Raw genomic sequence first — 24,329 nt, forward strand, 5'->3', positions numbered from 1 at the left:
ATGACCCACTCTGAACCATTGTGACCAACTCCGACCCACCAAAACCCATCGTCATCAACTCTGCCCCATGATCCACGCTCTCTTCAAAACTAAATAAAGTTTACTATTGTAATAAAACAGGGCTGTGAAATCATTACTAATCGGAGTTTGAATTTCTACGATTTAAGCACCGCTCTGTTACAATACCGGTGGATCTCATCTTTACGATATACAATGATAAAGTGTTTGTCATGGGTCAAATTGCGATTAATTTAAATTTAATTATCATGTATAATTATTTCTTTGTTGTCTTACAGACATTTTCAGTGGAAAATAGGATGAAATTTGAAAGTCTCAAATCAAGGTAATGTAGACCAAAGTAAAGAGAAGTCTAAAATTGGACATATAATTAAGCATTCCGTACAAGTTTAAAATTCCTACGTATTAAGCTTACAGTACAAACTTTATGTCAATTTTTGTCACAACTTTATGACGTGATACCCTTATGCTGTGAGCGCTGCATATAAAAACACAAGTTTCAGCAATTATTATAATAGAAAGCAGTAGATGAAAAGTGCGTAAAACTGTAGTTTTTATTTCTCAATAATTGCTTTTCAATTTGTTTCTGAACTAATATCGATCGTTTTCGATTATTTTTAGAAATCAACCCTATATATAGAAAATGCCCTCCCCCAATAAAAACAGTTTTAAAAAATAATATTGAGATCAGGGTCTAACTATGTATATACCAAATGTCATTTCAGTTGACTTTGCAATTTGATCATGATGATCATGCACACATAGTTATATTCAATTTTTTATATAACAATTCATACATTATAGGTGATTCACAATTTTTTCCCATTAGTTAGCTCCTCTAAAAACTCACAGAATGTGTCTGAAAACTTAAGAAGTAAGTCCTATTGCTATTATTACACTTCCAAATATGGTCAATTGCCTGAAGTTCTGCAAGAGTGCCTGAACTTATTTCTTCAATAGAAACAAATGAAGAAATAAGAAAAAGGGAGGCCTTGAAAGTAAAAGGTAGACAAATTCACCAGTGCTCAAAAGAAGCTGTCTACAATGCACTGAGCAGAATGGGTTGGTAAGTCAGAGTGGATCAGTGGGTCAGCGTGGGTAATAATGGGTTGTTGGGTCAGAGTGAGTCATGGTGGGTCGTGTGTCGCAATGAGTCACATCCTGTTGACCCACGACCCACTTAAAAATCTTGACCCAATTGACCCACTGACTCACTCCATCTCTGGGCAGCACACACGTATAAAGCAGTCATATATTTATCTTAACCTTCCTGACTTCACTTAACCTCCACTAAATTAAGATAATTTACAAAAAATGCAAGAAACCCAATTATTAATAACACATATAAAAATATAGGAACGTATTTTGAGAGAAAGAAAAATCAAAGTGAGTCAGCGGAGATTTGAACCCGCGTTGCTAATCTCAAGAAGCAGACATCTTACCGACTTATCCATGCCAAAACTTGTAACGTACGGTTTTGAAGCTTTATTTATATTACGTGTGTTACATACCAACGCTACGAGATGTCATTACTGTTGCGACGACCTCCTTCAGGACCCGTTTCGTAAATTTACGAAATAACTCATTTAATCCTTAGTCAATTCGATTATATATATACGATGTATGTATGTGTGTGTGTGTCTGTGTGTTGGCGCACCCAAGAGATTAATTCATAATAGATTAATTTATTCTTGATTTTAATCTACAGAACAAATGCTTTTAATGAAAACATGGGGCCTGTTGCTGTAGATGGCTAAAGGCCCTAAATAAAATTCAAACTTTAAGTGTAACTGGGGTAACTCACTAACTATGGCTGATTTTAACATGTTTGATAACAGCGCGTGCAATGGTTGATTTATAAACACGGTTGATAGAGCCTGTGTAGATAAGTAGGTATCGTGTGTGACTATGTTCTAAGGAGTCTGTGTTCGAGTCTCAGCCTAGACTGAATTACATTTTTTCAAGCACTATAAATGATGTTCGAGTTTGATACTGAAAAAGATTTATCCTATGAAGGGAGAAAAAACAAGACAATACAGGGGGAAAGACGGAGACTGTTTATCCTTAAGTGTTAAAATTTAATTTATTCCCATGTCTTTTGCTCTTTCCTTTCCCTCTTTCCTTCTTTTCTCATTTTGTTTAGCTTTCCATACTTTTCGGTCTCTGCATGATGCGTATTATTCTTTTCGTTTCCTTTACATTAATTCCTATCTCTTTGAACTTAACATGACTGGAATTTCTGCAGATTTATCTCGTGGTTGTTTCTCTAAGTGATGCTCTCAGATAGTAATACTTTTTCTTCCAAGTGGAGGAATATCCTGGCATGTTATATTTTCGGGCATGTATTTGCTGTCATGTTGGTTGTCTAACTATCAGTCATACAGTGAAACTATTCTGCTACTGGAAAATGCTATCATTTCTTATATATCCAACCTCCACGTTCTAAAGTTTCTGACTGTACAATCCAGGTCACTCGCAGGAGACTTTGCTACGAGGGGCTTAAGAAGCCTAATCACTGCGAAATTAAAATATCGCTAATTTTACAGTAATTATGTGATATCTTCAAATAGATAAAAAGAATCGAAATGTGGAACAAGGCCTCACTAGACAATATTATTTTGCATGAGGTACTGTCATCATGAGTCGTATAGTAGCTTTCCGGTTCCAGTCATTTAGAAACGCGAAAATAAATGTCGATTTTGTAAATGGCTGGAAATCGAAAACAGATAAGTGAGTCGTAATAACGGTTCTCATGTAAAATAATATTGTCTAGCGAGCTCTTCTTCCACTTTTCGATTATCTTTTGTGTATTTGAAGATGTTGTAAAATTTGCGGTATTTTAATTTCGCCGTAATAGGGCCTCTTGATATCCATGCAAGCTGTGAGATACTTTAATTGTTAACATGTTATGGGTAAAAACCTCACTATCAAATTTGAGAAAAGGAATTTGCCGTCTGTTCCCCTTCATCGGGGCCATGCTACTACAATCACAAGAGTTAACAACTTATGTATTGTCTACCGACATTGCATAACTAAAACCTTTCGTATTCTGACATAATTGAACTTAATATATTACTGGACAATGGTCCTCTAGTGGATACTTATTTAGTAGTCCTTATTTCCTTTAACCATAAACCTACAGAAAAGGACACAAATTTGCTGACAAATGGGAAGATATTTCTTTCCAGCTTCTGTTATTCAGTACTTTTTTTTAGAGTTTCTCCGTAGCTAAATGGTTAGCATACGCGCTTTCGGTGCGGAAGATCCGGGTTCGATTCCGGGCGACTGCTCATGTGGTTCGGATTTCTCGTTAATCAGTAGATCCACATCTCATATAGCCCCGCTGCTGAAAAGGGACGTTAAACTTAAAGTGAACTTAATATTTCTTTACATTTTAGTCTTACATTTAAACAGAAAATAAAATTTTATAGATATGTTAAATCAATTTCCACTCCTTGGCCCAGGAAGCCCCGACTTCACACCATTGGATTTTTTTGAAGGGGGGGGGAGTTTATAACAAAGAACATTGTGTACCATGTTAAAATAATGTGAACCATCTGAAAGCAAGAATCAACGAAACAATAGGCACTGATACTCCAGATATGCTTGACAGGATTTGGCGTGAAACTGCTAATTGCCTAGATGTGTGTAGCGATAGCGATGTGAATGGAGCACCCATAAAAATTACTGATAGACAAATGCACTTTAATATGTTTTCGTATAGTGGGTTCTGGTAATACTGCATTTGTTTTTGTACTGAATAAACTATTTGCCTTCCTAAACAAATTGGTCTATCATTCAATAAGTTAAGTGCCATTGCTCATTTACACCAGCTCCAAGAAACCGCACGTTTCTTTCCTGAATTATGGTAACTGAAAGAAGAATTTCTCAGACACTTCTATACCTTTGTAATACTTTTGCGGTATCTCATTCCTTCTATACGCTGTGAGAGGCAGTGGTAAGCGAATGGTTTCATGGGGTATAATCAAATTACTATGTAAGTAAAAATAATTAAATAAATACAAAACTGAAATTCTTACATTACCAAAATATTAGCGAAGCTAAATCTATACAAAAAAGGAAAGTACAAAATGTAGTTGACATTTCCAACTTCTCTGAATAGCAATTATAATGAGGAAATGTCTTACAAAAATGCATATTACATTTCAAACTTATGCAAAGCGTAAGTTGACAAGGGGCATTGGGATTTTTATGCTGATAAATTAGGACATGATGTAAAGACAGAAGGAATCTAGGAAACGAGGTCATTTCTTAGAATCCTAAAATACAATGAAATATCATTAATACACATTTCCCAAACTTTAGTGCAATGGAAAAGAATGTGTTGTAATTTTTAACTTTGGTATTTCGTTCCTATTCTGTGTTTGATTTTATGTTCATTTCCTTAAACGTATGTTCTTTTTTAAAATATATTTGCAAACTAATACTGTTTCATTTAACTTACAGTTGCAAAGTGCCCTGCGCTAATTTGTGTCCTCCATGCAATGAAAAATGTGGTTATAAATGTAGACATCTAATTAGCGATAATTTCCAATGTAAAAGGAAGGATTGCAAACAACCAGAACCATGCATTCATGCCTACAGACAGCTTCGTTGCCAACGTGTATGTGGCGAACCTTGTGTTGGTTGTAAGGTAGGTTAATTTCAGCAAATGGCTAAACCCTTAAAGTTATTCCTGGTAACAGTATCATAAACAACACTTTCAATGTAAATTTTGAAGTAGAATGTGTTGTCACTGTTGATAACCAGTTTTACCCAAATAACAAAGGCTGCCCTCGCCGCAGGTCTAGTGGCTAGAGAGAGTGTTTTTGGTACACGTGGTCACGAGTTCGATTGCAGGTGGGAGAGTATTAAAATATAAATACTTTGGAATGGTTTGGATTCCACCTTAAACAGTAGATTCTCCTTTCAATACAACCTCAGTGATGAAAAGGGTCACTAAATTTCAACAAACAAACAAATAACAACAAAGCTTGCACTGGTCAACATATTTTTTCACAAAAGAAGTGAATCCCTTAAGCTTGATACAGTTCGTCCTCCTGAATTTAAGAATGTTTTCAGAATCTTATCATCATATAAGGTTTTGTTTCTACCGTCCTTTTTTTAACCCTTTAAGCGAAATGGATCGTATTTTCTTGAAACATGCATGTGATTAAAGCGGCATAGCTCAGCTGTTTATTAACGTAGAATGATGGTTTAGGATTATTGTAGAAGGATAAAACTTTCACCTGGTATGGAGTTTGTCGTCAGCAATCCCATAGGGAGCTGAGGTTCATTGAATTTCGCTATAAAAAAAAAAAAAAAAAAAAAAACACCATTTTCAATTGCGCAGTTCCTTCCCCTTCCCTTACCTCAACTTAAGAACGGGTAATAGCATTATAAAGTTAACATATAGGACACATACATCATATAGATATTCACAGTGCTGAAGGTGTCCTTGTTGTACAGTAAAAAAAAAAAAATGGAAACTGCTGGGGAAAATTTTGTTCTTTTTTGTGTGTATGTGTACGTACGCTTGATAACAGTGCAAATGTCGATCAAAGTTGTTGATCGTGTAGTGAGCCCGTCAGGTTTTGTTTCTGTTTAAGTACTTTATTTCTTCATTTCTCATGTGAAAAAACTTGCATAATATCAAGAAAGTGTTTGAATCATCGGACAATTTCTGCTACATTTGTGGTTAATTAACCTTTAAATTCAGAGGCAAAATTTTACGCCATTTGTGAAGCAGTATTAAGAACTTTACTTTGGTTGTAAAGCTGATGATTTTGATAAGGCATGGGCTTCTAATATATGTTGTGTGTCATGAGTGCGGCTCCTCACAGGATGGAAATATGGCACACATCATGATTTGGAGCGAGCAAAAAGACCATTCCAGTGACAGCTATTTTTGTTTAACAAACATAAAATAAATAATATCTCAAAGTAAACATATTGTTACATTACCAAATTCTTCATCTTCAGTGATGCCTGTATTACAGTGACGAATATCCTGTGCCAAAATGTCCAGGTTTCGTGATCTTATTTGATGATTCTCACACGGACCCAGTGCATACTATGCAAGAAGGACAAGATAGAAGTGATCCTATAGGGTTTCTTAATCAGAACCCTTGCTACTAACTCAAGCAGGTCTCAATAACATTATTCGGCATATATAATTGTCTAAACAACAAGATGAATCTTTTAGGTTCGAGGTTCAAAGTTTGGAATCTATTACACAAAGATAATCATATATCGTAGTCGCGACAGTGATTTCAAAGACTATTCTCGACAAGGATGATATAGTGTTCTGGAATTTCTTGGTCTCTTGGACTTGAATACTAGCCACAAGAGTGGTAATCGTTTATAGACTCCTCAAAAATTAGTTTAAAAGTGGTATTTCTGGATAATGACAATGAATTATCATCAAAACCTGTAGCCCATGCATCTGAAATGAAAGAGACATATCAGAATATGTATGAAATTGCTGTTAGACAAACTCCAGTACACAAAATATAACTGGAATATCTGTGGAATTTAAAGGTCACTAATTGGATTGCAACTTCGCTAAGGACTCGAGCTTCCTATCAGTGGGGATCGCATTCACTCGTGTTCGCGTTCACTGTTCTCATTGGGGCTTAAGTTCGCTCAAGCTTAAGTTCTGGCTCGCTATCGACTTAGGCTCAAAGATGCTTGCGCGCTCAATTTATTGAGATTGAAGTTTATTGTGGTCACGAGTTTGGATATCTTTGCAAAGTATATTATTATCTTAAAAACTCTTTATATGATCTTATTGTTAGGCCAAAACAAAATTTTCATAGCTGTGTTTGTCAATTATGTCTGGAAAAATATAATATAACCTTGTTATTAAAGTACCTGACAATAAGAACCGTTTTAAATATATTCTACTGAAATACTGTTTCGAGGATTAGCACATTTTGGGTAAGCACAGAACATTTTTTGATTACTATTTTACCCATTTTTCCACAAAATTTTTAAACCTGTTTAAATGCTGTTTTTTACAATATATTTTTCCTATTCTTAAAATGATTTAAAATATCAAATTCATGTAAATATCTAAATAGCTCTTATTTCCACAGGAAATTTCTCATATCATGTTATGCTTACGTAGGTACTTCCTCTTTTAAGAATATCAAAATTTTTAACCTTATATAACTGTGATTTTAATTGTCACTACTTGATTAATCAGTATACAGGTATTCAGGATTATGGTACTTTATTTGTGGTTTTCCCTAACTTTTAGGTAGTACGCATATCGCTGTTAGAGGAAGACGAACAACAGTAGATAAAATATGCTATCTAACAGTATATTTCTTTTAGAAAAAGGATACAGAAATAAATAATCAATTTTAGCAGAATAGAAGCTATTAAGTAATATTTACAACGAACAATATACCTTTTAGCGATATAGAACTCCGTATGTTGCTAATTTATATATCTTTACGACAATGTCGAAATATAGATAGTTATCAGAATAATTGAAGCATTTTTTTTTAAAAAAAAAATCTGCAACTTATCAATTTAATATAGCGTTGGACTACTTTTCAACTTTAGAACAGGTTTGAAATGAAATCTTTAAGTTTTGCGCCCCACAGATATGCTGGCTAGGCTAAATGAGACGGTGATGGTGAGAAAAAAGAAAATGGTGGACTGAAGAAAGTGGGAGGAAACGAGAGAACCCACACACACGGTGTTTGTTCACCACAAATCTCACTTTGTGCAAGCTGGGATTTAACCAAGAACCCCAACCTCATGCACCAGAGGTAAACGCTCTACCACTGAGCCACCGCGGCCCCATAGAACAGGTTTGATGCGACATGGAGTAGTCATACATATCGTGAATGATAACAAGTGGTATATTATACCATTCCGCGTGCAATACGTCACTCAGTTACGTGACAGAGGATGGAGGCAGAAATATGCGTCAGATACATGTTTCCAAAACAGACCACAGTTGTTCAATTATACCTAGGATTGGGGCTGCCAGAGAAGGTACTTAACTTCATCCCGATGCTCCAGCTCTGTGAATACGCATATTATCATCATGGAATATGGCGTCATTGGCCGGAAACAAACCTTTAAACAATAAGATGCACATGGTCCTCTAAAATGGCTACAAAACCATGGGCAGTAATCGTTGAGATTGAGCACAGGACCCACTGAAAATTAGGATATTACGACTCACACCATCACAAAGTTGTTTCCATGTTTCACGATTGGGCAGTCACTGAAGGTTTCTATCGACCACTATTCCTCTTTACAAATGTAATTTTCCCGTGAGTGTTGTAGACTATCATCACCGAAGACACTGTCCCTCGCCACATCCGAACGCTAACTATTTGCACTCTTCGGAAATCACATATTTCACACTATAACTGTCTGCTCAGTTCACTGCACACTGATGTTCTACTGCTCCTTACGTAATACGGAGTTTTCCCTAACACATCACCAACAGCCCAGTGCTGCAGACACTAAGTGACCGTTACCAACCCAAACATATGGCGTGTTTCCAACCCCAGATGTTTTCATTATTTTGATTACCATCTATCTGTCGTAAAATGTAAAAACAATATGGTAAAAACGTAAAATTATAAGACGTAAACATTTCTATTCGGAAATACATAAGTGCGAACCGATAGTGTATATATAATGTATTATACCTGTATCAGCATACCTCACCACTAAAATAAAGAAATAATTTTCTTGCACCACTTGATAAAAGATATACATATAATTATTATCCTTACTTTTCTTTCCTTTCTTGCCATTTTGAAATACGAGACGCATCCAGAAAGTAAGTTTCCCACGCGTCCCGTAGCTAGGAAACCGTATGTTGCGCGAAGCGACTGCGTGTACGTGAAAGAGTAAGGTCCTAACATGGGCATGCGCCAGCAGAACTTCCCTAATTCTCTCAGTAGAGTCGTGGCAGTGATTGAAGATTGGCGTTCCTGTTCAAGCTCCCACCGCATGTGAAGTGCGAGCAGTGATAAAGTTTTTGAATGCACAGGTCATAGCACCAATCGAAATCCATCGTCAGCTGTGCCAGGTCCATGGGCCAAACGGCATGAGCAAGCAGTTCCTGCATGTTTTCCGCTTCTTGTTGCACACCACAGTCATGGAGTGCCTGTTGATCAAAAAGTTTTGTGGTGAAGCAACTGACCCTAGAGCACAAATTAAGGCAACTGACCCTAGAGCACATTGACATTTTTGCAACGATACAGCTGACGATGGATTTCACTCGGTGCTATGCCCTGTACATTCAAAAACTTTATCATTGCTCGCACTTCGCACGCGGCAGGAGCTGGAATAGGAATGTATATCTTCAACAACTGCCACGACGCTACTGAGAGCACTAGTGAAGTTCCGCTGGCGCTTTCACAATGCTAGTATCTTACTGCCTTACGTGCACGCAGTCGCTTCGCGCAACATATGGCTTCCTACCTATGGGACGCGTGGGAAACTTACTTTCTGGATGAGCCTCGTACAACTACTCCACTACTATTGCTTCCACTACCGTCACTACTAGCGCCAATAATAGTCTTATGATACATATTATTTATTTATTTAAATTTCAGATTATTTTATTACGCAATACGTTATTTTGTGTGGCGTTTCAAATATAATGCTAATAAAAAATAACAGTAGAAGGTGCTGAAGAAGTTCACCACAATAGTATCCGTAATTAACAGAAACATAAATTTCCTAAACAAATAATAAACACTTCTGACCAGAGTATATACACTTGTTTATTAAAAACTAAATTACAGTGTAACGGTTTCGACAATTTAACGTTATCTTCATCAGACACTAACTGAAAGAGAGATGTTAGAGCGTAGATATCTCTAAGATATTTCTAAGATATTTCTTTCAGTTAGTGTCTGATGAAGATAACGTTAAATTGTCGAAACCGTTACACTGTTAGTTTTTAATAAACAAGTGTATATACTCTGGTCAGAAGTGTTTATTATTTGTTTAGGAAATTTATGTTTCTGTTAATTACGGATACTATTGTGGCGAACTTCTTCAGCACCTTCTACTGTTATTTTTTATTAGCATTATATTTGAAACGCCACACAAAATAACGTATTGCGTAATAAAATAATCTGAAATTTAAATAAATAACATAGATATCTCTAAGATATTTCTTTCAGTTAATGTCTGATGAAGACAACGTTAAGTTGTCAAAACCGTTACACTGTAATTTAAATTTCCTATACTATGTACGACCTTTTCTTCAATTTGTATTGCTCGAGACAGCAAAAGAAAAAAAATCTCCTAGAAAATTATTGAAATAGAGTTAACTTTAACATTACTTTAACTACTACTAGGATTAACATTCTGTTTAACTCAACCATTGATATTTCTATCGTAATCTATTATATAAAAGAGAACGCACAAATCCTTTGTTACCTCATCACGCTAATACGGCTGAACCAATTTCTTTTATTTTTGGGGGGTTATTAGGATTTGGACCCTAGATGGTTTTTATCATATCACTTTAATTTTTAATTACCAGTGTCTTGAGATAATTGACCATTCAAGTGTCCATAACGTACAATCCTTTGTTAGTTCATCATAGGTAAAAATAAACGTATTTATATGCAACCCGCATGACCGTGTCACTCGGCGGGTTAACATAAATGACAGGCGATATAATGTTAACATTTACTGCAATCTACTATGGTTTTTATCATATCACTTGAAAGCGAAAACTTCCGGGGTGACCGCAGCGAAGCGGGGCGGGTTAACATAAATGACAGGCGATATAATGTTAACATTTAATGCAATCTTCTATGGTTTTTATCATATCACTTGAAAGCGAAAAAGTAAAAATTATCTAAGTAACAAAGTTTATTGCGTTCCGGGGTGACCGCAGCGAAGCGGGGTGAACGCTGCTAGTATTTTAATAATTGAAATAAATTTATTTCTTTCCCTAGCAAAAGTGTGAATGGAATTGTGAGCACTTACAATGTACAAAGTTGTGCTCTGATAAATGTGATAGGGATCCATGTAATGAGCCATGTAAAAAGACATTACCACAGTGTGGACATTCTTGTATTGGATTTTGTGGAGAACTATGTCCACCACTATGCAGAATATGTGATGCTAAAGAGCTTGAAGATATGAATTCTTTTCTGGGAGATACGGATGAAGATTCAAGGTAACAGTATATTGAACAGAAAAAAATACTGGAGAGATATAAATAAAATGAATGGTCTTAGCTTGCTATTCAGAGTTCAGGTGCTACAAGAATTAATTTAACTTTATTCACATATATTCTTCTTATCTTGTTAAATAGTTGAAATTTAAATACTACACCCAAAACTGTAGTACACTCATTACTCGTACACTCATGTCCATAATTATTGTCGTATGTCTATCAATACGCTGTTGTAAGAATATAATTTGATAACGATTTCGCTCGGTATTTCTTATAATGTTAATATGTGTACAATCGGCAAGGACATGTATGTGGTAAATTTCATTTCAAAAGAGCAATATTAAGGAAAAAGCACTTTCTTGTCCATTTAGCAACATTTTGTTTTACTCATTCTAATTTTCGTATTTTTAATTCTTTTCCTACGAAATTTACCACAAATATAATTACATTTCTCAATTATACACATAGTATCAGTATTAAAAGTACTCTGCAAAACCATTATCAAATTATAATCTTACAAGAAGAAAGCTATAGATATGCGACAATCATTTTGGACATGACTGTACATTGAAGACATATCTTGTGTATGGTACTACACTACATTTCACGGGCGGATCAGACGAACATAATGGTAGACGTCACTTCCGGTGAAATTGAATTATTAGGTGGAATGGTTTCTGATCGAACCACAGAACAGTATGCAGGTTGTAGTGGCGTATTTACGATTTTGTTACGGGGGGCTTTACTAACTTTCGGGACGGGGGTCTTTGCCTGAAAATGTGAAAATTCTGCAAGATATTTCATATACTTTACTATAGCAAGTAAGATTTCAGGCTTAATCCCGGGCTTAAGCCCGGAAATCCCCCTAAATACGCCACTGGTAGGTTGTTTAATTTCGAAAATATACTGCAAATGCCATGAGAAGTGTGTTTAATATCTATATGTAATTGCATTGTATTTCATGAGAATATTGAATTTTGTTTTTCAGTTAATTCGAAATTTAGTAAATGGCTCTTACCATTGTTTTCCTCCGGCCGCTCATACTCGTATAATAAAACACGTTACAGCATACCTCACGTTGTTTAAATCAGCGTTATGTAAGTGTCCTTGTATAAATAAATAATAACTGTTATTTATATGATTCATAATCCATCAAAATTTCGGGGGAAGCACAATGTACAGTCAACAGCAAAATTATCTTCCCTCTGACTGCTATAACTCCATTAGGTCGGATCCAGTATTGAAGATATCACAGACGCCTGGAATAATGCAACTCAACTTATATCTAACGCTTCAACCAAGAGACGACAGTTGATAATCCTGTGGAGCACTGAAACATACTTTTGCTGTGTAGTCGATGCACGGGAAATGTTTCCAATTTACGATTATTCTCTCTCATTTGGAGCGTGTTGTGGAATGAGTGACATATATCACCATCATCATAGGTATTCTGTCATTGGCAGGTCACTTGCCGCAGCTGAGAAGCTTCCATGCTCCACGGTCTTCCGCTAATCTCTTCGTCTTCGCGTATGATCTTTCTGTTTTTATATCATCCATTAATTGTAGTCTCCTTCGCCCCCTCCTTCTCTTTCCTGCCATCATACCCATTAACACGCCCCTCATGATACAGTTTATTGTCAGGCAATGTCCCAACCAATTTCTCTTCCTCTTCTCAATAATACCTAAAAGTGTTCTTTTCTCCCCCACCATTTCTAACATCCTCTCATTCGTCTTCCGCTCGACCCAACTAATTATTTCCATTCTTCTCCACACCCACATTTCTAAGGTTTCCAGTCGTTTTTCATCACTTTTACGTAATGTCCATGTTTCCGCCCCATATAGTAAAACATGCCACACGAAGCATTTTATAAGTATTTTTGTCAACTATTTATTCAAGATCCCACAAATTAGATGCCACATATCAATGACATTATAATTCGTTATGTATATGATGTATTATTTCACTACTTACTGTATGTGAGAAGAAAGGAAAAACACCGATCGTACTTGAATTAGAAAATGGATTGAAAGTCTGCAACAATTCAAGAAAATGAATTTGTAAATTTTGTCTCTATTCACGGCCAAACTCCAATTCTTCATCCATCTAGTATATACTTTGTTTTCTATAGGAGAATATCTTACATATCACAGTGACTATGAACTGAATTTCAAATTGAAGCATCTTTAAAATTTCAAACCTACGGATATTCGAACCCGCGCCGCCTGGATAGAAATTTAATGCAATAATCACTTCCCTATATCGACCACTTAGTTGGTTACACAAAAACTGTGAGCTAAATGAAAACATTTTATGTAAGAATAGTCCAGATACTATGGCGTGTATAAAGAGACAATCATTTGTTGAGTTACTTATAATTTCCTTCTTAAATTCAGAAAATGGTCAATGATGAAATATCTCGAAACGTTCCTCAAGTTGAGGCTGAGATTTTAATGTTAGTCCTGCAGCCTAGGAAGAACAAAAGATGTCAGATGTTATTTTGTAATCCCTTACATTGTGCCACTACGTGCAGGAATATTAGGTTTCGAGATATTTTAAAATAGTATATCCTTAGCAAGCATACGTCCTGCGTAATCAGTAGTTTCATTTGCTAACTTTAGATAAAGAACTTATAGGGAAGTGGTATCTTGCATGCGAAATTGCCAAGCGCCAGACGTGGGTTCCAGACCCGTCATGTCAATTAATTTTCTTCATCAAATTTTGTTGTTTAGGTAATCGCTATTGTTCTTTTATTATTGCTTTATTATTATTATTATTGCTTTATTATTATTATTATTATTATTATTATTATTATTATTATTATTATTATTATTATTATTATTATTATTATTATTATTATTATTATTATTATTATTAACGATCATTCCAACCCCCAATATTTGACGGATTCAAACTGTTTTTCATTAGTTATTGTGATGTAAAATAAAATGTGGCTTCTGCTGAACACTATCTTTATAGGTTACACGAGTGTTAACCATGTATCTTAAGTAGAAACGACTAATATTGGAAGTTGTCGTGTGCGAAAAAGTTATAATTGCTAAATGCTGCGTTTACTCAGTGCAATTTCTACATAAGTTTAGCGTAGTCTATTGACTTATATTTGGAATATATCTTTTCTGTTTTCTAGATATGTTTATTTAGAAGATTGTGGACATACTATCCTGGCAGAAGCACTTGATATATGGTTAGATCCCCAAAGAGAAAGTGAAATAAAAATGAAAGAATGTCCTCGTTGTAAAACGTGCATCAATAGAAACTTCCGCTACGGAAGTGTTATAAAACAAACTTACGCCGATATTCACGAGGTTAAAAAGAGAAGATTTGGAGAATTGGATAAGATTTCTGACATAACAACAGAAATAATAGAAACATTGGCTACAATGCTACTGGCAGAAGGTAATATATGTGTGTTTCTCTTTTCGTATTATACTCAGTGACATCAGGGGTGTAGCCAGCAGGTTTGTGTAGGAGGGGCCCGTCGTTTTTGAGGGGGGGGGGGCAGCTACAATGTACAAAGCCAAAAAAAAAAAAATGTGTCGCTGCTAGTGTTTTTGAGGCCTGAAAGAAAGGAAAATTTTGGTTTCCTTCTGGAAAACTGAAAACAATATTTTAGCTTCTTCTTCTTCTTCTTATTATTATTATTATTATTATTAATATTACTATTATTATTATTATTATTATCCATAAATTATATTCAGGATAGTTTTTATTATGCTTAATCAAGAACTACTGCCCGGGACCAAACAGTATACTTTTGTGCATAACTATTTATAAAGGTAACCAAGAAAGTTCTGTCCCTTTTCGTGGAGGTCTGTGTTCAATTGGACCTCACACCGTGAGTTGAATGCGAGTGGAGATAAGGCGAACGTCAGGTGTTGGTATGGGTATATCCAACATACTACCTGGTTGTGGCAATTCAGATACACCGTGAACTTGCGTAAAGACAAAGGGAACATGGGACATCCACAGAGCGTCATAAGGGCATGTATGCTGAACGAGTTCAAATGGAGTTCAAACGCCGCTGTAGCGGGACAGTAGATATGCCAGGCCTTTGGTGAGGGTGTCGTGACGACGCGGACAGTGAAGCGATGGTTTAACAAGTTTAAGGACGATGACGAAACACCCAAAAACACCACGTGCCAGAACACCAACACATGTACAAAGAGGAACTGGGACTACGATTCAGTGTGTGGAGAAACCATTCGGCAGCACATCCATCAACTTGGGAAGTACTACAAGTTGGGTCGATGGGTCTCAGATGTTTTGACTCCGGGCCAGAAGGCAACACGGCAGTCGCCTGTGTTTATTTTCTGTTTCGGACCCATTTCTGGACAGGGCGTTGACATGTGATAAAAAGTGGGTCCTATACGAAGCTCCACGGCGCCGTCATCATTGGTTAGCATCCCATGAACCGATTTCAAAACAACCGAAACCAGCACTGTACCAGAAGAACGTCCTTCTGTAAGTTTGGTGCATCGTGCATCGCGAACTGCTACCAGCTGGTCAGAGTATCAATGCAACTGTGTAGTGTCAGCCGTTGAGCTGTGCTCAACAAAAACTCAAAACTCTGGAGCCATCACTTCTGAATTACAAATGGGTCCTCGTTTACAGGACAACGCTAAGTCCCACGTGGCTAGGATGACTCAGGACACCATTTTCCGCCTTGGATGGGAAACAATATTGCAACCACTATATTCCCCGGATATTGCACCGTCCGATTATCACCTGTTCCATTCTTTGGACAATCACCTTAGAGCACGCCAGTTCAAATCCCTAGTAAAAGTCCAAAATGCACCTGATACCTCCTTCGTTTCACGGCTCACCAAGTTCTACCGCGATGAATTCCATGGCCTTCCAGAACGTTTTCAGAAGGTCGTCGATGCTGATGGGGACTATTTTTGATCTTCCAGGTTAGGTGACATATCGATGTTCGAAGGTGGTGAGTGAAAAAGCAACAAAACTTTTCTTAGTTACCTTTAAAAATAAAATTTAAGACCTTGTATACAGAACCTATCTACACAAGATTGATTCTCTTTGAAATTTCACTTAATTTCTTTACGGTTTCCTGACAAAAATATTTATTTATTATTCGCGACTAAAAAAAACACAATTAATTTATTACATTGAGTAGAAATAAAAGAGAGCGAATGAAATCCAAATTGAATAAAAAGATAGTTTCTCACCAAATTTTCCATCCTCTATGTCTTTTAAAACACTTGTTAAAGCATATAAAAATATACTGTACTTACAAATCAGTTTAGTACCTTTGTTTTATGGCTGTATTTGTAGTACCTTGTTAAAACGTTTGTCTTCAAACTGTCAAATATAAATCGCAGTAAATTGTGTAATCTGCTGTCACAAAAAAGTATCCTATTTTTCGATCGGTATAAGGAAGAGATACTATACTATTTTTCGATCGGTATGGAAAAGAACAATATTTCTCCATACTATTTTACCGTAAATTATTAATTGTCAATAAACTTTGTTACTTTTAAATGAATGAAGCGAGATAATTTTACTATGATGTTTTAAAAGCTGGTCATTTGGGGGGCCAGGAAACCATTTGGGAGGGCCTGGCCCCGATGCCCCCCCTTGGCTACACCTCTGAGTAACATCATTGTATTTCAGCATATAGTATTGCAGCATTAGTATATAAGACGTCACCAAAATATTCCAACTTACACTCTTTTCTCGAAACTCTGGAACAGGTCCAACGACTTGCGTAAGGTTTGGAAAATACTGCGTTGTCTGTAAGTCAAATGAAATTGTGCTCGCTTGTTCAAATTAGTGCATTCAATTGAAATTATTACGAAAAATAAAAGGTACGGGCCACCTCACAAACTTTCCTTGTTCTAATCCTTTAACCTAAATCATGTTATACGGCCTAAATCATAGTTACTAATAAAATATTTCCTTATTAATACAGACAAACTTATGAGGCGTTTTCGTAAAACTTCGTCTGAAGAAAATTCCCCTCCAAAAGTAAATTACCCTTTGTGAATTTTTCATAAGAAATTACTTATACTATATATTAACGTTATTAATGAAATATTTGTTTATAAAATATCAACAAAATCACACGAGTCGTATTTGAGAAAACTGTCAAGAAAAATGACTAAACTACATTTTGTAGATATTTTCATGGAAGCGATTTCGGCAACCTTATGGGATTATTAATGACATGTTTATTTATGAAATATGAACAAACTCTTCTGAGTCGTTGGGGCCGCGGTGGCTCAGTGGTAGAGCGTTCACCTCTGGTGCTAGGGGTCCCGGGTTCGATCCCAGCCCCCGGCAAGTGAACTTTGTGGTGGACAAACACCGTGTGCGTGGCTTTTCTCGGGGTTCTCCCGTTTCCTCCCACTTTCTTCATTCCACCATTTCCTTCATTACTCATCATCACCGTCTCCTTTAGCCTAACCGGCATAAACGTGGGACGTAAAACTCAAAGATTTCATTTCATTTTTTCTTCTGAGTCGTTTCTAAGGAAATTATCTTACAAGAAACTCGTCTCTAAGAGTAAACTACCCCTTGTGTATTTTTTTTTTCATAAGAAATAGGTTTAGTTCAGTCAAGATAAGGATTGACCTTGAACAAATTGCAATAGAAATGAAACAATGTACCAAAATGATGCTGAGCACATTTTAAACAAATCTGAAAAAGTCCTCAAGAATATTCAGTCTGGAAGGTCGTTAAATCCAATATGGCCACCGTTGGTGGTCATTTACGGGAGACATAATAATAACGAAGTAATTGTGTGACTTTGTAACAAAATTACAGGTTTAACACCTCTTATAAAATTTGTTCACCATTATGTGTCTTTTCGAATGAGTCATTGAACGTGCCTCTAATATACTTTATTCATTATGTACACATAGTAAGCCCTTTATGCTTCTTGTAAGTGTAAATGTAACTCTGTTTGTGGTTATTGTTTTCAATGGCTGAATGATTGAATACTGAACTATAACTGATGATTTTAATTTTACAATACAAGTTTTTAATGTTCGTTCTCTTGTTGTTGTATTACAGGTAGTAGAAAACATTGAATAGGATACTACTCACTCGTCATGGAGAGTTGCATTATATGTAAGATGTTTACAGAAGATGAAAGACCCACACGTTTATCTCAGAATGGATGGTAAGGAATTCAGAGAGCGAGTGAATTTCGTGCAGCTCCACTGACAGCCAAACGTGGGGGAAAAGCATACCAAGAATGAAGAAGTGGAAGGATTACTGTCTAATTCCAGTAAAAAATAACACTGTTCAAGAAACAATATTGAAATTATGTGAAGAACGCAATGGTAATTGGGCCATGACTTTAAACAGTCGCATTGAATTGACAGAGATTTGTTTGTGAAAGATGCAGTGTACCACCTATTTGCAGTATACAGTTTAGAACAGGAAAGATGAGGAAGCGGATGTAATCAATTGAATACGAACCGATGAAAAAAGGCAGGCCAATGCAGACTAAAAGAGAGGATGTTTTCTTGCGAGTAGTTGAGTGTTTGGAGATGAACGATGATAAGCAGGTTACTATGTGTGATTTAGTTAAGGTTATGGAGCAGGAGTTGTGCTATTCAGAAAAGCAACGTACTCTGTCAGACACATGCAATCTAAACTATTGGAGTCATTTGAGGAAAGAATCTTTATAACTGAAATAAATGGTAAAGTAAATGTTGTTACTTCCAAAGAGACATCTGCTAGAATCCTTCAAGACTTTTATGTAAAGATACTGCATCTCATAATATGAAATGCAATACCCGTGATGATGTAGGGTGTCCAATAGAAAGCAGGAACCAAAATGGTGGTGCATCTGCACGCCCAAACCAACCTGTAGTGGAGCTTGCATCACTTTTGGTCGACCAAACTGGACTATACACTGATTCAAGGAAGCGATTCTGGTTTCAGTGTGTGCATCTGTAGCGATCTCTTTCAGAAATCTCTTAACACCTCAGGCAAAAATGACATAGCACTTTCAAGATTATACCCGTCAGCGAAAGAGTAGTAGTCTTTTGATATTTCCATGGATTTTATTGCGCTTTTTACTAGCTTTGCTACAGTTTTACTCAACTCAACTGCTCCTCCACAGTATTTTTTCTGACGTTCTCCTCATAAAAGTCTTGAAGGATTCCAGGAGATGTCTCTTTGAAAGTAACATCTACTTTACCATTTATTTCAGTTCATCTCCAAACACTCAACTACTCGCAAGAAAGCATCCTCTCTTTTAGTCTGCATTGGCCTGCCTTTTTTCTTCGGTTCGTATTCACCTGATGACATCCGCTTCCTCATCTTTCCTAGAATCCCCTTTCCTGTTCTAAACTTTATACTGCAAGTAGTGTGGTACACTGCATTTTTCACAAACAAATCTCTGACATATTCAATACAACTTTTTAAGGTCTGGCCCAATTATCATTGCGTTCTTCACATAATTTCAATATTGTTTCTTGAACAGTATTAGTTTTTACTGGAATTAGACAGTAATCCTTCCACTTACCGTCATATCTATCAAGCTGACCACAAAACAAAGAGTTAAAACCGAAATGAAATGCAGGCGAATTTGAAAGCAGAATACTTGCAGATATCTCTTCATCGGACGGTATTCTCGATTCCGTATCCTTCTTGATTGAATTGGGATTCACATACTTCCTTCAGCATTCTTGGTGTGCTTTTCCCCCACGTTTGGCTGTCAGTGGAGCTGCACGTAATTCACTCGCTTTCTGAATTCCTTGCCATTCATTCTGAGATAAACGTGTGGGTCTTTCATCTTCTGTGAACATCTTACATATAATGCAATTCTCCATGACGAGTGAGTAGTATCCTATTCAATGTTTTCTACTACCTGTAAGACACAACAACAAGAGAACGAATATTAAAAACTTGTATTGTAAAATTAAAATCATCAGTTATAGTTCAGTATTCAATCATTCAGCCTTTGAAAACAATAACCGCAAACAGAGTTACATTTACACTTACAAGAAGCATAAAGGGCTTACTATGTGTACATAATGAATAAAGTATATTAAAGGTATGTTCAATGTCTCATTCAAAAGAACACATAATGGTGAACAACTTTTATAAGGGGTGTTGAGCCTGTAATTTTGTTACAAAGTCACATAATGACTCCGTTATTATTCTGTCTGCCGTAAAAGGCCACCAACGGTGGCCATATTGGATTTGACGACCTTCCAGACTGAATATTCTTGAGGACTTTTTCAGGTTTGTTTAGAATGCGCTCAGCATTATTTTAGCGCATGTTTAATTTCTAATGCAATTTGTTCAAGGAAAAGTGCCATTTTTTTCGTACATTGACTGGACTAAAAGTGATTATCTGGTTACAGTTTGCATATTTTTGTACAGTCACCTACATAAGTACCTTGAACCCTGAGCTTTACAATTCGATTAGGTGAGCTGCACCTCAATTTGGTTTGCTTTCAAACGCCCAACACACACAAGACGTTCTGTGGTTGATAAGATTGACATTTGTTTTTTCTGTTATGATGATGAACGATTTCTGAAGTGAACCTCTATTATCTAATAAGCATATTATAACTCATTCTGTGTATAATACAGGCCTATTATTTCATTACCTACTGCAAGTGAGAAGAAAGAGACGAAGATGTAATCTTTCAGTTTTATGTCCCACGTTTTGCTATTCAAGCTAAAGGACACGGTGATTATGAGATTGAATGAAATGAGATTGAATGGAATAAAGGAAGTAGGAGGAAAGAGTGAAGCCACGAAAACACCCACGCCCACGGTGTTTGTCTACCACAAAGTCTGTTTAGCGCGAGCTGGAATCGAACAAGGGAAACCATACATCGAAAGTGAACTCTACCACTATGCCATCGCGGTTCCATGTGAGAAGAAAAAAATTACTGATCACATATGAGTTAGAAAGTATTTGAAATAAACTGAAAATATAAAATCTAGAACAATTGAACAAAATAATTTATAAATCTTTGTCTCCATCCATTGACCTACTTCAATTCTCCTTCAATCTCGTCTCTTTCCTCCTTTACAGGAGAACTTGTTTTTCTCAGTGATTATACACTGAAATCGAAATTGAAGTATTTTGTAAAATGTTCGGTGCTTGCGGAATTCGAACTTGGGTTTCATTGGTCAAAGTTCAATGCGACAACTACATATCTACGCAAATCAGTCAGTTCTGGTTTCACAAAATCTGTTAGCTATTAGAAAGCTGTTTATGTAAAACCAGATGAAATACTAAGGCCCGTATGAAGGTGCGTTCCTAGTTTAGTTATTCAACATTTTGTTTTCAACTCAGAAACAGGTTACATATATCTTTCTTGAAGAAAATGTTGGAAAACGATTCTCAACTTGAGGCTGAAATTTTAAGGTCGGTCCCGCATGTAAGAAGAAAGAAAACCACTGATTACACATGAGTTAAAAATGTTTGAAATAAATTGAAAATATCAAATCTAGAACAATTGAAGGAAGCGAGCCTGTAAATCTTTTGTCTCTATCCATTGACGTACTCCAATTCCTTTTGAATCTCGTCTCTTTCATCCTTTACAGAAGAAGATCATGTTTGTCCCAATAAGTATAGATTGAAATTGAAATTGAAATATTTGTTAAAAAGTTTGATATTTGTGGAATTCGAACCTAGACTTCATTGGTCAAAGTTCAATGCGACAACTACCTATCTACTCAAATCAGTTAGTTGTGGTTGCACAAAAACTCTTAACTATATTAAAGAAATATGTAAGACCAGAATAGTATTGTACTTCCATTACTCCTTTATTCTATTTTCGTTATTGTTATCGATCATTCCCTCCCAAACCATTTCACGGATTCAACCTGTTTTATATAAACTATTGTGACAAAATTTGCTTGTCCGAAAAGTACGTTTATATATTGCAAGAGCTGTAACTTTCAAGTATTAAGCGCAAATTCAGTCGTATCTGACTGTAAACAAATGTTAGTGTTAGGCAAAAAAAAAAAAAAAGTTATTTTACACAAAAGTCGAAACTGCTTTATAACAGTGCAAGTAAGAGTAGAGCGGTTTGAGTGAATAGTCTATGAATTATAGTTTATGTATTCAAACACTCTAGAATGTTATTTTTTTCTTCTTGTGTGTTCTTCAAAACTCGAAAACAGAACATTCATTTGAATTGTCATTTCGCAACACATTTTCTTTCGAATTAGATTATGAATGAATATTACAAGTAATCTAAAAGTAAAATGCCATAGCTGAAAACAAGATATCAAGTATGTTCACTATTCTATTATTACCCCATGATTTGTAACTAAAATCATTCAGTATAATTTTCTGAAATAGAATATTTCATTTGTTTCTTGTTATACATGTTGCAATGACAAAATCATAACTTCTGTGTAAATGAATAAATAAATGATAATACGAATAATGTAAATATTACCGTGTATGATATAAATTGTTGGTGAGGTTCTTACCTGGACGTAAAATAGGAGTATTGCTCTGAATTGCAGTTTAAAATAAGCCCCCTCTTATATAAACGTGATGTTAGAAATGGACGTTAAACGTCAATCATTTAATTAATCAACAAACCTACACAGTGACAAATATGATATAGTACATCGTAGAAACATAATAGTAATATCTAGTATACGTCAATTAGGATTTGGCAATATTTATGCTCTTGGTTGATATAATTAAAACCCCACACATATAGAATGGACGGGGCGGCCAAATGCTGTGGTGCAACCGCGCGACATATTATACAATATTAATATATAAAACATAATACACTGAACCGAGGCATGTTGCTACGTCAATACATCGTTCCATATGAGTAATGAGAGTTAACACACAGCATTGAACACTCTCGCACTGCATGTAAGGAAAGTATACTGTCTCATATGTACTTTTGAGACTTTACACATCACTAGGATACACTTGAATTTCTAGAGAAAATCAATTATCTTTAAATTTCAACATAGTTTATTTCTCTTGAGGAGGAACCAAGGAGAGAAAAGGTAACGTTAATCAAGAAAACTTTATAAAAACTAACACTTTTCTGACCAGATTGGCACACTTATTTATTAATATTAAAATAGTATGTTACAGTTTCAATAACGTAATGTTGTCTTCCTCAGACACTCAATGAGAAACACATCATAGGAACACAGAGTTAAAACCAAAAGTGAAAGGCCTAACGCATTTATCGATTCGCAAAAGCACCTGTTGTTTTTCTTTCTCGGGCTGACACGTATCCAACTAGCCTTCTACATGGACTCTGTTACCAACTGCTCTGTTGTTTATCTTTTTGATCCTAAAACCTACCTAACTGTCCACTTGTCTCAATACTGATACCATATGCATTTTCCCTTGTTCCTCTTGATGCATAGCAGATATAACCTTCAATATAAGAAATGAATACACACTAAAACTAATTGCAAATATAGCAATAAGTATATAGAAATAGCATTAAATGAAACATAAATACATAACTAAAGCTAATTATAAATATATAAAGAAAAATGGATAAAAATAAATTTTTACCCGCTGTCTTTCTGCCATTTCTCCAACATTTTATCCGACACCTCGTGTACCAACAGTCCACTTGTCCAGTTCATTAATTTGTTACTTCTTTCTTTCTTTATCCATCTTGCTTCCGTCCATTTCGTTATTATTGCCATATTCCCCTTTTACAGTCTGTGGACACCTTCTATCCTATGACTCGTTTCCTTTATGTGTTTGTAAATAGTATTATTTTCTGTCTTCAGAGAATGGAGAAGAATTGGAGTAGGTCCATGAATGGAGACAAAGACCTAAAAATCTATTTCCTGCAACTATTCTAGATTTGATATTTTCAGTTTATTTTCCAATTCACGTATAATGAGTGTTCTCTCTCTTCTCAAATGCTGTATGTAATGAAATAATAGATTATACATAAAATGAATTATAATTGATATATATTGTTCATTAGAAAACAAAGATTCATTTTAGAATGGAGAAATCCTTCATGCATTATATCAGCAAAATTCTGTCTTGCTTACTAACCATAAAACTATTTGTGTGTGTGTGTGGTGGGTTGCATATCTGACCGGGTGTTTGAAGGTAAAACACAGGGAGACGGATTTCATCTGATTGAATTAGGAGTCCAGGTACTT

At 35.7% G+C, this 24,329-nt stretch overlaps 1 protein-coding gene across 1 annotated transcript in view; it reads left to right on the forward strand.

Moving 5' to 3' along the window:
• LOC145670164 (NFX1-type zinc finger-containing protein 1-like) overlaps nucleotides 1-24,329 on the forward strand; it is a 71,934-nt gene that overhangs the window by 45,428 nt on the left and 2,177 nt on the right. The window contains exons 7-9 of the mRNA XM_081738543.1: nucleotides 4,486-4,672; nucleotides 10,974-11,197; nucleotides 14,344-14,612. Coding sequence (XP_081594669.1) covers nucleotides 4,486-4,672; nucleotides 10,974-11,197; nucleotides 14,344-14,612 — 680 coding nt within the window. The remainder of the gene's footprint in view (nucleotides 1-4,485; nucleotides 4,673-10,973; nucleotides 11,198-14,343; nucleotides 14,613-24,329) is intronic.

The sequence above is a fragment of the Thermobia domestica genome, chromosome 1 (assembly GCF_964235325.1).
Source record: "Thermobia domestica chromosome 1, izTheDome1.hap1.1, whole genome shotgun sequence".
NCBI lineage: Eukaryota > Metazoa > Arthropoda > Insecta > Zygentoma > Lepismatidae > Thermobia > Thermobia domestica.